At 39.4% G+C, this 13,447-nt stretch overlaps 1 protein-coding gene across 6 annotated transcripts in view; it reads right to left on the reverse strand.

Moving 5' to 3' along the window:
• Positions 1-13,447, reverse strand: part of LOC123968671 (CUB and sushi domain-containing protein 3-like) — a 279,670-nt gene that overhangs the window by 93,986 nt on the left and 172,237 nt on the right. For all 6 annotated transcript variants that reach the window (XM_046045555.1, XM_046045551.1, XM_046045552.1 and 3 more), the window contains 4 exons: positions 8,572-8,685; positions 7,818-7,913; positions 7,232-7,435; positions 115-239 (listed from right to left, as the gene is read on the reverse strand). In XM_046045555.1, coding sequence (XP_045901511.1) covers positions 115-239; positions 7,232-7,435; positions 7,818-7,913; positions 8,572-8,685 — 539 coding nt within the window. The remainder of the gene's footprint in view (positions 1-114; positions 240-7,231; positions 7,436-7,817; positions 7,914-8,571; positions 8,686-13,447) is intronic.

Raw genomic sequence — 13,447 nt, forward strand, 5'->3', positions numbered from 1 at the left:
ACTTAAGTAGAAAGATTGCTACCTGGATAATAATTAGACCGTGTATAAAAAATAGAAGAGAAGAAAATCTTTTAATCTCTCAAACATTTTACTAGTAATATCTGCATCTCTCACTTGGATGCCGGCTCCCTCAGGAACAGAGATTTTCCAGGCACAGTTTAGGTAGTTGGCATATGGTTCTGGATATCCAGGAGAGAGGATAGTGCCTCTGCGGTCAGTTAACACCCCACCGCAGGGAACTAGACAAAAGATAAAAGATTGAGAAAGAAAGAGAAATAGAAAGAGAGAGAGAGAGAGAGAGTCAGTCACGACAAAGTTCAGGTTGAAAGATGTGAAGTCTGCACACACCTGCAGAGCCAGGAGTGAGCAGTGGCAATGGGGAAGTACCAAAATGTCAAGTTTTTAAAAGCATCATTCCACCTACTATAAATGACCACTAATAAATGCATCTGTAAAACCACTTGATGTCATGTAATTAAAAAGGACCATGAGTTCCATGATAAAGCCAGTCATGATAATGACCGGTTCTACTACTACAGTATATAATGTAAATGCTTTATTTTACAGTTTTGCAGTTTACATCACAGTTTACATCACTGTCAATTAAATGGAACTTTGCATGGCAGCACAAACTCGCCTCTTGCTCTACGCATATGTAAACAGACCGGATGTGAAATTTTATCTTTTGCAGACTATACAAATCACATCTTTGCTATTCCTCTCTAAGCTCGCCTTGATTCTACCAGTGCCACAAGTAACATATTTACCAAGCATCTCAACTCTCAGATGAATGTTGAATTGGAGTCACTGGCCAGGTTGTGCTGACATTGTCAGGCACTGTGATATATTTGAGCAAGAGTAAAAAGTGAAATGAAAAAGGGGCAATAACAGCTACAATTTCTTTATTGCTTTTCAGACGGGAGCCAATTGGCCTTGTATCCGGCCAGCAACGTTCTTCACAGTGTTTGGCTCCACTTTTTGTCCATTAAGGATTGTGGTAACCCAGCCTTGCAGAGCAGAATCCATTGGATTATTACGCACAACAAAACATGGAACAAAATGCATTTGCTTCCTACTGAAATGCAGTTCTGCTTGCAAATACAGAAACAAGCAATGACCTATTTTCAAGTAATGACCAATTTTGCTTTTCTTTTACACTATCACAAGAAGAGAAGTCTAAAGTGCGTTTACTTTTTCATTGCTTTGTTCTGTTCAGATCCAGTGTTCTGCTGTCACCGGCACATTACATGTATTTCAATATCAATGATAGTTGCTGTATTTTAAAAAAAGAAGCGGTATAAAAGTGTGTCCAAGCCCAGTGACAAAAAAACACCATTTCCTTTTCTCCCTTCGCTCCTGATGCAGAAACAATGCTTAAATTGAACTGCAGGTTAGAGAAACAATGGACCTTACTGGAAGCAAGTAATTGGTTTATCAGTCATCTGATATTCAAGGTTAGCTAATATTTGTATGTAACAGTTTTCCTATACGACCACGAGGGGCGGACACATTTTCAGCGATCAGCTTGCCACAATTTCAAACCCATCAATATTTTACACTACTGACTACTCTGTTCCTTTCTCTCCAAGTGACACATTAGAGAAAATGATTTCTATTTAGATCGATTACACAGAAGTGCAATTGCACTTTCATATAATCGCGCAACAGTCATCTTCAGCTAAGGCACGTCACATGTCGAATATTACATATTGAAATCTTCTGAATCAAAACCTAAGGAGAACAGTTTGTGTAATTCTGCACTGCAAATGAAAACTGAAGGTCATTGCCTATGGAATCTATAGTAGTAATTTCACTTTATTCAGAAGTTGTATCCTGCGGACACTGCTTAAAAGCTCTAAGAAGGTATGTGCCCATTTATAGTAAATAACATGCTGATTGACCAGACTATCATTGTCATATCATTGTCTTGTTTTTGATTTAATCAGTTCCTGCTGGGTCTCCAAAATCTCAATTATACAAAATTAAGTGCAGAACATAGAAGTACACAGTATAAAATAATTAGAATTAGCAACCTTCAATGCTGAAACAAAGGTTGGAGAAATAATTAAAACCATTTAAAAAATAACAACAAAATATAAAACTGCTCTGTTTTGTTCCAGTTCTTCACAACAAGCAACAGACCCATTCCAGGGAAAGACCCAGTATTTCAGTATAATTTAACAGCTCCTTCCAGTCCCCTGAGCTGTCAGCTAATGTAATTGGTTGAGCAGTATTAGAAATCATGACACTCATAAAAGCATGAATGCTCCACACCCATCTCAATCAGCGGCAGGCTCATATGTCAGAGTTACTGCAGGTAGACAAGCGTGCAGACTACACACATTATGAGACACCATTTAGCACCATCTGATAGAGGGAATTCATACCAACTTTTAATTAGAAGTGGTTTAATCAAGATATCAAAATGCACATAATGTGTGTAACACATTGGTGTTTCACATCATGCACTACTTAAATGTAACAGTTCTACTATAAATCCCTAATTGTTTTTAATACTTGTTTGTTTTTGTATACATACAACTTACAAATCCTTTATTTATACTACATTACATTCATATGTTAATTAGGCAGGTGTAGGGATCACAATACATTTCTCCCACGTTCACAGGGACACTGGAGCGTTGACGACTCTGTGAAATTCCATGAAATATAGCAAAGGAATATAGGTTTACTTTGTACTTAAGACATATTCTTTAAGTTTCTTTTGTGCTTTGTTTAAAGTCAGCACACAAGAGTTGTTTTTTACCACATAGTCTCGCGAGTTATAGCACGCTATTTCTGCTTTTTAGTTTATGTAGCCAATGGTATTAGAAGCCTAGCTGAAGAAATTAGTGTAGTCTGAGATATTTTATTCGACAAAGCCAAGTTGTCACCAAGGAGAATAGCTCGTAAACTGCAGCTGTCCTAGATGGCCTAGCATTATATTAGCATCTTACTGATGTGTATGAGATCACGTATTTCACTTCACTATTGCCAGTAAGATCAGCTTTATTTCATCACAATATCTGCTATTCATCTATTGTGTTTGTTAGATTTTGTCATAAATCTTTCATCAAATAATTTCTTTAAAATTTGAGCTTAATAAACTAGTGCACGCCCTGGGGAAATAAAAATAAGTGTTCATATGTTGATGGATGTGGATCAATATTGGGAGCATGTGAAACAGTCTCTTCACAGTTAATTTGCTGAAGATAAAAAAAATATATACATTTGCGAAAGGGGGCCATGAACACGCAACCCTCCGATTGTAAAGGCCTGTACACTACTGACTGAGCTAACCGGTCTCTCAAACTAATCGACCCCTGACCTGCAGCATTGATAACACAGCATTAATAACACTGAAACAACATGACAGTGGTGGAGATGCTGCTAGATATTCAGCGCTTCGTTAACATAAAAAATTCAACTATTACAACTCAATTTCAACACATTTGTTTGTAACATATGTAAAAACCTGCGTAATGATGATAACTCCTCAACAATTCAAATATGCTGTGGCCCCACGATTGCTCCCCATTGTCCCTACTGCAGAGCTCTGCTCAGCGCTGTTCCCTTGGGTGTCAAGCAACACATCCGCCATGTTTGAAGTCGATTACATGAATGGTTACTGACATAATCAAAATACACACACACACACACACACACACACACCCACACACCCGAGAAAATGTTGCTGCAAAATTGTATTTTTTGGGAGGCTAAAAGAAATTAGCCAGTTGGTCAAAGTCATAATGGATAATACTTTATAGTTAGCAAAACAGATTTGCCATTGCCACGGTATAATGACAAAAAACTATTTACAAAATATAAATTGCTTTTTGTATGTGGTCTTAATGTTTTGAAAGGGGTGGGTGGTGGGATTTTTCTTTTTTAATTTAAGTTCAATAGGTTGCTCTAGAATTTGTAATGCTTGAGTAGCTGCTTTAATACACTTTTTTTTAAAATTGGCAGTAATTTCCACTTTCATTACAGAAACCTAAGTAAACTAGCAGGACTTCAAGAGCAGCTCATCTTGCACCAGAGAGGAACTCTGGCCTGGCCTTACCACACATACCCAGACTGAGACACTTTAATTGGTCTTGGGAGGCTATTTCAAAAGAAGAATCCACACAAAAACAAGCTCAGTGCGACACAGTTTACTTGTTGACACATTCGAAGAAGTGTTTAGGCCGACAGTGCATTCCATGGCGTGAGCACACTGAGTATGAATCAGGGCAATCTGTGAGCTTATGTAATATTGGATTGGCTTGCAGTCATCTGTGCAAGGAACAAACCAAGAAAAAATGGCGCTCTTCTATCAATATTTGCCTTTACTTCAATTGTAACAGGTGAAAGACCCCTGTTCATTTCCACAGTCTAATGGTAACATAAGCAGATGTTGAAAGAGATTATACCATTTACACATGGCAAAGAAAAATTGAGATCATCTGCATTACTTGTATTTTAAAAAGCTCACTATAAAGTACTTTAAGTCAAAAATCTATCTAGAAACAAAAACAACTATTTATTCAAGTCAACATTCTCCATATATTCAACAGAGGCCACCAAAACATTATGCATCCATTCAGGCGAGGCTAATTAAAATCACGATAAAACGGTGTGCTTGCGCAATTCAACAGCAAAGCAGCTTGTAATTGTGAAATCGAAAGCAATATAAGTGTTGAATGATGAGCCAGGTCAATCACAAGGAGCTGGAAATGTATCTTCTGAAAGACAGGTACCTCACAGGAGAGCGGTGTCTGATGCCGTCATATCCCATAAAGAGGACTTAAGTAATTGAACATAGTGTTTTTGTTGAAGCTTCCATGAAACTATATCCATTATTCTGGGCGAGTACACTGCCGCTGGGGAAGATGCTGCAGCCAGATTCAATCTCCAGATAAAAATCACTGTGTTTAAAATGGAACTGTGCATGCCACTGCTATTCCCTTACCACTTGGCAGTAAACTTGGATGAACCCTGGCTGGAAATCTCCCGCACTCACCGGCTGGGAATATTTGCTAGCTGGCACAATGCCTGACATCAATAGATTCCTCCCGACTTTATTTGTACTTCTTTATCTTCTTATGGTAGACATGTGGGTGTCTTTGTGAGACACAGGTTGTATGTCCTTTTCCATGTGTTGATGCTTCCGTGTGTAGCGTGTGCAGGCAAGGCATGCTAATCTGTTCATGAGTATGAATGTAAGGTGTGTGTATGTCTATGAATATCTGCTAGCAAGTTTATTTGTGTGTGCATTGTTCTCTGTATGATAGCCAAAGAACCATGCAGAGAGATGTTGTTTTGACTTTTAAATATTTTAAGTGAAACAATGACAATGTGATATGACATGCCCACCACTCCGCCACCCGCCCCGCTGCTATCCGTTCAAAACATAGTCGGACTTGCCACTAGCAAGATTGCCCAGCAACATTGCTCAAAAAGTTGCCCCGTGTATCATCAGCTTAAGAGTTGCTGTCTTTATCCACCGGAAAATCTAAACAAATAGGTGTTGTGCTATGTAGGGCTGACCCCGAATAGTCGAAGATTTGATGCTTCGGTGGGCGGAGCCTGATTCGACTGTCAATCTCACAGTCAAAGCTTTGCAGCAAAACAAGTATCATGCCATTTTGGCGATATGGGGGTGCTCAACGTCTGATTTTACATAGAACTACCAGTTTTCTCCTAAGTTAATATACAGCCTATTACAATATACCTTTCAACATTTAATGCTGTAAATAAACATGTAAAAAGAAAAACACTTTCAATTCAAGTTTTTAAAGTGCGTGAATAAATCCAAGATTGTAACCCTAACCCTGGGTCATCAGTGCGCATGTGTAGGTGTAGCGTGTGTGTGCGCAGTGGCAGTGGAGGAACACTTGCTGAAGAGACAGAGCCCCAGCTTCACTGGTGTTGTGCCGAGTTGTCCGCACCTCACAGGACTTTCAGATAATTTATCAACATTGATGAACCACATAAAGAATATTTTTAAATAGCCGGCTACTTGAAATAGACCCACAAGGAACCGCGACATGCATGCAGTTGTCGCAGCACGGCATTGACGCAACACTCTACACAAGACCGGTGGATGACAGGCGAGAGAGAGAGAGAGAGAGAGAGAAAGAGAGAAAAGGGTCTTATTTACACATTCAGCAGTTACAGAGTTGTGTTTCTGGCCACCTGATGAATGAATTTAAATCCAAAATTTACTTGTTTTGGCCTCTACCAACTCCTGAGGAAAAACAGCTGTCTCTTTAGCTGCTAAATGCTTCACTATGTTCACCAAAAACAACACAGTGAGAGTAAACCAAAACAGTAACGTTGTGGGTTAGACAGCTAAATAATGAGCTGAAACTTACTATATAGCTATGTAAAATTGAGGGAGCTGCAGATTCGGATGATAATTTTCTAAAGGTTCAAAACTTAATTTAATTACCAGCAACTCCTTTCCCAGTGTCATTTGATACTAGGGCTGGGCGATATGGCCAAAAATGTTATCACGATAAAAACATTTCATATCATTTGATATCGATAATTATCACGATAAATTTCAAATCTTTTTTTATTTCATGTTTAAAGGCAGATTTTTGCTAGGCAGCTTCCAAACCTAGGTTTATTGCAGGGTTTTGTGCACATACATTTCAGGCTATTAACAGATTGTATAGTGTACATGATAAATTAGTAGGCCTATCTCAGTGTATAAATGCTTGATACACAGATTTCGATGCATAATGCATCATGAGAGAAAACCTTTATTATGCATTATAATGTCTTCTTTTGCAGGTTTGTTGTATTTAATTGCATTAGATCATAACAATTTAAATGCACTCTCTAACAGCATTACAGATGTGGGCTACATTGAAAATGTCAGTGGAAAAGTGGATGTTGCTTTTGGGCATATTCACTTTACACTGCTATTTATTTTCCCATTACTCTGACAAGGCAAAGGAACCAAAACCCCTCGTCTGGGTTGAAAATGTATGTGACAATTAGTTGTGTGTATGTCTGAACTATTAGGACCAGAGATAGGCAGATGTTTTGCAATGGATGACAGGCATTAGGATAAATAATGGCTAGGAAAGACAGACACCAACAGTTTCTGTGCACCTGCTCCATCTTTTAGGATGTGTGTGTGTGTGTGTGTGTGTGTGTGTGTGTGTGTGTGTGTGTGTGTGTGTGTGTGCAGGGGGTGCAGGGGGTGAAGTGAGGGTTGGAGGATGAGGACGCTTACCAACACATGTGGGCACAGTACCGTTCCACTGCGCCAGGGCATTGGGCACGGCCTCACACCTGATGGCGTTGGAGCCGTGCAGCGTGTAGCCTGGATTACATTCAAACAGTACCGCCATTCCGATGCCAAAGTCGTTCCCTATCCGCTTCCCAAAACGGGGCTCAGGGACTGAGCTACACTGAGAGGCGCTTGTCCGGGGGACAGCTAGGGATAAGAGAGGAGGAAGCGAGCATGAGATGAAGAAAGACAAAGACTCAGTGTGGTGGGTGGGTGTGGTAGTCAGAAAGACAACAGGGAGAAAGAGACATAGCAAGACAAAGGAGGCGGAGAGAAATAGTAAAGCCCTTGTGGATCTCTTTGCACATCATTAGTCACTCTCTTCTACTGTGCCAGGATAGGCTGTTTGACTCCACATCATCCTGCTCTGCCCAGCCATGACCAGCCACAGCCATTGGTACTCTGCTGAACAGCCCTTTTATGTGATGAGTGCAAGGCTAAAGTATCTTTTTTTTTTTTCAGAACAACCAAATGGACTTAAATAGGTTTCCACATCAAAATTCTAAAAAACATATCAGAAAATGCTTACCTTGGTAAACAAAATGAAATCCTTTGGCTGTTTCTGTTCCATTTGTGGTAAACTTGAGTGTTATCTTGTTTCCTGAACTCAAAGGGAGTGTCTCGCCTAAATATCAAAATTAAAGGAGACATTATCAACTCTTTTCAAGTGACGCATGTCCACAGATAAAATTATTGACAAATAAATGAAATGAATGAACAAGCTCTGCATGACCTTAACTGTAAATTAATCTGGACAAAAAAGGAAAACATTGATTCAGTTCTGTGTAACATTGTCTTATATGCAGTTTTCAATGTGATTTAAATTTGCAGTCTAATCTGATGTACAGTGTATCCTCAGTGTGGAAGTAGCAGATCTGATTGATTTGTGTGTTTTTACATTGTGCCACCGTCTAAGCAAGTAGAGTGTCACAACTTTTTACAACATCTGGTTTGCTTTTCTTACTTGAATTGGGATCTCAGAACTTTATTCAGTTGTAATCAATGTATTATGTATCATCATTGTGTTTCATTATATCATCATTACAGAAATGTAATAAGGGAACAAAAATCACTATCCTTGGCAGCGTAAAGCTGCTAGGATTTTAGATTTTTAATTTGTCTGGGAAAAAAGTTATTTGATTTGAATTGAACTGAGAAATGGATGTGCTGTCTTCCCTACAGTGCAAAATGCTGCTCCTTCAACAGAATTGCTCATACCAATGAGCCAGTAGCATGAATAAAATAAGACGCTACGCTTAATGGTTCCAGAATTGTGCTTTTACCTGAGTGTGATCCATATATGGAGGAGAGAAGTGCTGAATCTGTGGAGGATCCGTCATAGATCTCGACCACGTCACTGGTCAATGTCTGGAATACCACAAACTGACCAAATAGCACTGCGAAGAAGAGGTAGGGGACAAAGAACAGAGGAAAATACAGGTACATCAAAACACGTTGGATTTTGTGGCAATCAAAAATCATGTTAACATTCAGCCCTGCTGCTTTGACAAAGTTGACACCAGTAACACAGAGGTTAATGTTGTTTTGACTAGAACACTCCCTTTAGTTTGAAGAGTCATGTATCCAATCTAATTTGCATGTCTCTCCCCAGATGGGCACCACTGAAATAATTCTACCTAACCAATTTACATCACTAAATCTAACAGAAGTTATGGACTAAATGTCTTTGGAGTAAGTGATATATATATATATTCCCTTGATTTATTTATTTTTTTATTCACTCTTTGTTGTGCAATGGCATTTAACATATGTAGAATAATCTTTACACAACACAGAGCGTGATACTTAAAGTCAAACTAAAATTGGATTCAGTCACCTCTTTTTGCAGTCAAAAATAACTGTTTGCATAACAATCTATTGTTATAGTTTTATTATTAAAAGGGGACAAAACGGTCTTTGAGGAAATATCACAAATAATAAATTATTTTCCTCTCAGCAGCTGGAGGGGCGTGTTGGTGTCTGTGTTTGATTGACAGCAGGACTAAGGCTGAAGCCCAGCAAAAGAATAAAAAGAATAGTAAACAAACTTGCCCCGTAGCTGAAATGTCACGGGCAGACAACCTGTTATTAGTAGTACTGAAGAGTAAGGTAGTGATTTGTGATACCACTTAATTCCTATACGATCAATACCAAGTAAATCCCAGGCTGGTATTGCCGATACTAATACCAATACTTTTTACATATTTTATTTCTAGTTTAATGTGACCTCCCCCCTCCCGTTTCTGTATTTATGAGAGAAATAAGGAGTAGGCTGTAGCCTTACCAATTCAAAATAATAGCTGCATAATGAGAAGACATAAAACTATCATATCCTTCAATTATAATAAAAATATCCTGCTCAGAACTGCCGCTTCATATCATCATCCTATTATTATGACAGACCTAATCTCAGATGTTTAGCGAAGTTTGCGGTGTTGCCAAAGTATTTCACTGTCTTTGCACACACCTCACACAGAGCAACATTATTACCTTCACAGCTAAAATACAGCCAGAGTCAGTATTCAATCGCGGGCTGCAGCGGCTCACTTCAAAGAAGCTTCGTCACAGAGCCGTAGCGCAAGCATGACTTTGACAGGCGGAAGGAAAAATAGTTCCTATCAACCGAGTATAATTACACCATCCTGGTGACAGTAAGATACTTGTGATAAAACACACACTCACTCCAAATGACCGAGTTTAGATATCCTTTTATATGAGCATCGATCCTAGAGCAGGAAACGTTATCACAGATATCGATACTTTAGGATCGATCCACACGTCACTTCCATTTGGGCTCAAACCAGCCCAAATGGAATTTGCAGGTATTACATGCTGTTCAATGTGTTGCAGCTGAGCAGTAAATTGTTGTATTTGGAACCACCTGCTATATTCTATCAACTAACGCAGTAGCCTATGCAGTTAGGTACGACATTGTTTGCATAGTAGTATGCTATATGAAATTGTTGTATCTGTTTAATTTGCAGTATTGTAGACCAGTGGCCTGTACTACGAAGGGAGTTCAACCTACTCAGTTAACTCGGGGTTTTCAGGCAAACTCTGACTTCCTACACTGGAGTTTAATCGTAATACGACAGTGGATAAGATGTTGTTTTGTTGAGTCCGCGTTAACCTGGTGTTAACTTCATTGGAGTTGGTGCACGTTCGCATAAAAGGGGTGTGTTCGGCGGTGCAGGCAGAGTTTTTTCGCAACGGTGCAAGCTCCGTATTTTTCCAGAGGAATGCACGTCGGTAGTGTCAGGAAATTATGAATGTAAAGACAAGTTAACAGCTAAATCTAATATCGTGGCCGATGATTTGTAGCCTAATTATCTTCACAGTGTTCTTATTGTAGTTCACATCTCTATTATGTATTTTATGGGCTCTTCTTTTATGTGTAATATGATTAAGATGTAAAGGTACAACTGCACATGAGGTCCATTGTAATAGAAGAAAAAGGAGCCAGCGAAGAGGGGTAATAATCTGAGACAGAATTTAATTTCCAAGATTAATCTACAAGTAAAAAACTTGAATATTATGAGAGAAACTTCACTTTGCAAGGATGCAACATCACACACATACGTCTGCCATGTAGGCCATTATGCATGCATTGGAAAGTTATATTAAACTATGCAATCGGATTAAGCAGTGAGGAAATTCTCCTGAGTTTAGCTCACAATCACCATCATGCACCTTAGAGACTTTGCCTTGGATTTGGCGTATTCAGAAGTAAATTTCCCACTTTCATCTAGGATTTTTTTCCCCCTCGGTTATTAACCCCCACCTGGCTCCCTATTTTTTGGACACATAAAATAGTCTATCTAAATATGTGAAAACACTTAGGATAATTCAATTATAGACTACAGATGGGCTTCATCTAAGAAACTATCCCGTTAATTAATTAAGATTTCTCTCTAAAATCCCCGAGGATGCAGGGCTCGCTGTCTGAATGTAATGCTGTTGCGTTCAGAACTTCATTGCAAACGCAGTGGAGCAAATCAGGATGAAATCTAAACATATTTTATGAAGTGGTGTGTAATAATTTCCTACTTCCCATCATTAACACTGAGTACAGATGTAGTGTGTAGTCCACATGCAGGGTAACCTCGAGATAACCACGAACAAAACCTGCTCGGAGCAGTTTAGAGATGCAGCGTAAATAGCCATGGCACAGACACCTATCCACCTTTCGTAGTACGGGTTAACCGGGAAGTTACTTCTGAAGTTACCTGGATAAGCCAGTTACCCCGCTTCATAGTACAGGCCACAGGCTTAGTTGGTTTCTTGATTTAGATAGAAGTAAACAATAGGAGGAGTATAAATGTAAGGACCACTTACAACATTTTTTCTACTTTAATCTTGTGTAAGCAAAACTTAACACAATTGCAACTAGGCTAGAGCTTATAACGAATGTATAGCTACATTTGGCCTACTACCCATAACAAAGCCATAACATTTTAGTTAAACTTTGATATTATAAAGACATCAATTTAAACCCTAGCAAGCTGTCAATAAGAAAACAACACAGCATACATAACTTAAAACTAACGTTGAGATGTTTTTTTGTTGGGACAACAGTTATATTCCTCCTTGTCCAACACTGAGGGGAGTCTGTTGCTGCCATTTCAGTAATGACCGGTTGTTGTGATCGTGAGACACCATACAGAAGGTAGACTGGTCCGATGAAAACTGGAGATTTTCTGGGTATTTTTGGCATATTGCAGATTTGACAAGGGTTTGGGTTGTTCGTAGTCTAGTTTATTCTTTTGTTCATTCACATATTTAAGTTTACTTAGTATCTGTCTGCGTTCTTTGCTTGGGTAGATTTTGTCAGCAATGCACTTAAGTCATCTGTGTTATGTTTTATTTTGTAAATCCATGCCTTGTGTATTTTGTGAGCTGTCTTTGCTTCCTCTGTTGGCTGTCTGATTGCTTTAGTGGATTCACCTGTGTCTCATTAGTTGCTCCGTCACCTGTTGTACTTACGTGGTTTGCACCTTCACTCTGTGCCAGTTCATTGGTGTTTTCACGTGTTCATGCCTATCGTTCTCCATATCAATATTGACTAGCAGCTATTTACATCTTGCTAACATTGACAACCCAGTTTTATTCTAATATTAAAAAAGCTATCTTACTTATATGCTTGCTTAAAACGTATTTGAAGGTGGGTCTCCGACATTGACAGCGTTGTTTAAGAAAACTGAGAAAACAGAATGCATTAGTTTTGGACACATCTGTGAAGCGGTGTTCATCATACTGACCATTCAACTACGGATTGATTAAGGAATCGCGGAAAAGCCGGTGACAATATTTCCTCCAGTGCATGATCAGAACAGACAGAGGAGGGGCTATATACAGACAGCTCCATTTCAATGTGTTTGTGAGACAGCAAGCAGATCCATCCATCGTCAGGGTTGCAGGGGGGGAATCCCAATCCCAGAGCCAATCCCAGCTGACATCGGGTGCAAGGCACAATTTAGTAACCAATCAACCTAGCCTGCATGTCTTCGGATGGTGGGAGGAAGCCGGAGCACCCAGAGAGAGAAGCACGGGGAGAACATGCAAACTCCACAAAGAAAGGGCAACCGGGGTTTGAACCCACAACCTTCTTGCTGAGAGGCGACGATGCTAACCACCGCACCACCGTGCCGCCCCAAGTAAGCAGATGTGTTGAGCAAATCTGTGTGCAGCTACGCAATGAATTATGATTTTACTCAAATAGTATGTGACAGTCAGCATTTGATATTGTGGCGTGTCATGTTGCCACAAATAAATCAATAAATGGGAAACACTTCAGTGTTGTGCAGTTAATTAAAATCGCCTTAATATCGGCCCATGGAAAAACCAATCCCTGATCCAATCGTTAATTAGAACCAGCCTAGTATGCATTATCGTAACCAATAATACCGACTAAAACAGTGTTTTTAAAGTTATCAGCCAGCTATGTATTTCTTAGCTGTTTAGCAGCTAGCTAATTAGTAGTTAAGCTTGCTTGGATGATGTTAGCTGACCAACAGCTAGCCAGCTAGCATAACCTAGTGGAACACAGCCAGCAGACACTTAGACAGATGTATACGGTGTCGTAAATACATAGCTCTCCAGCCTGAGGAAATGTAAACTTGTTCTTAAAAGGTTAACAGGTTGAACCAACTCTGAGCCTGC

Source organism: Micropterus dolomieu, linkage group LG03 (assembly GCF_021292245.1).
Source record: "Micropterus dolomieu isolate WLL.071019.BEF.003 ecotype Adirondacks linkage group LG03, ASM2129224v1, whole genome shotgun sequence".
In the NCBI taxonomy this organism is placed as follows: Eukaryota; Metazoa; Chordata; class Actinopteri; order Centrarchiformes; family Centrarchidae; genus Micropterus; species Micropterus dolomieu.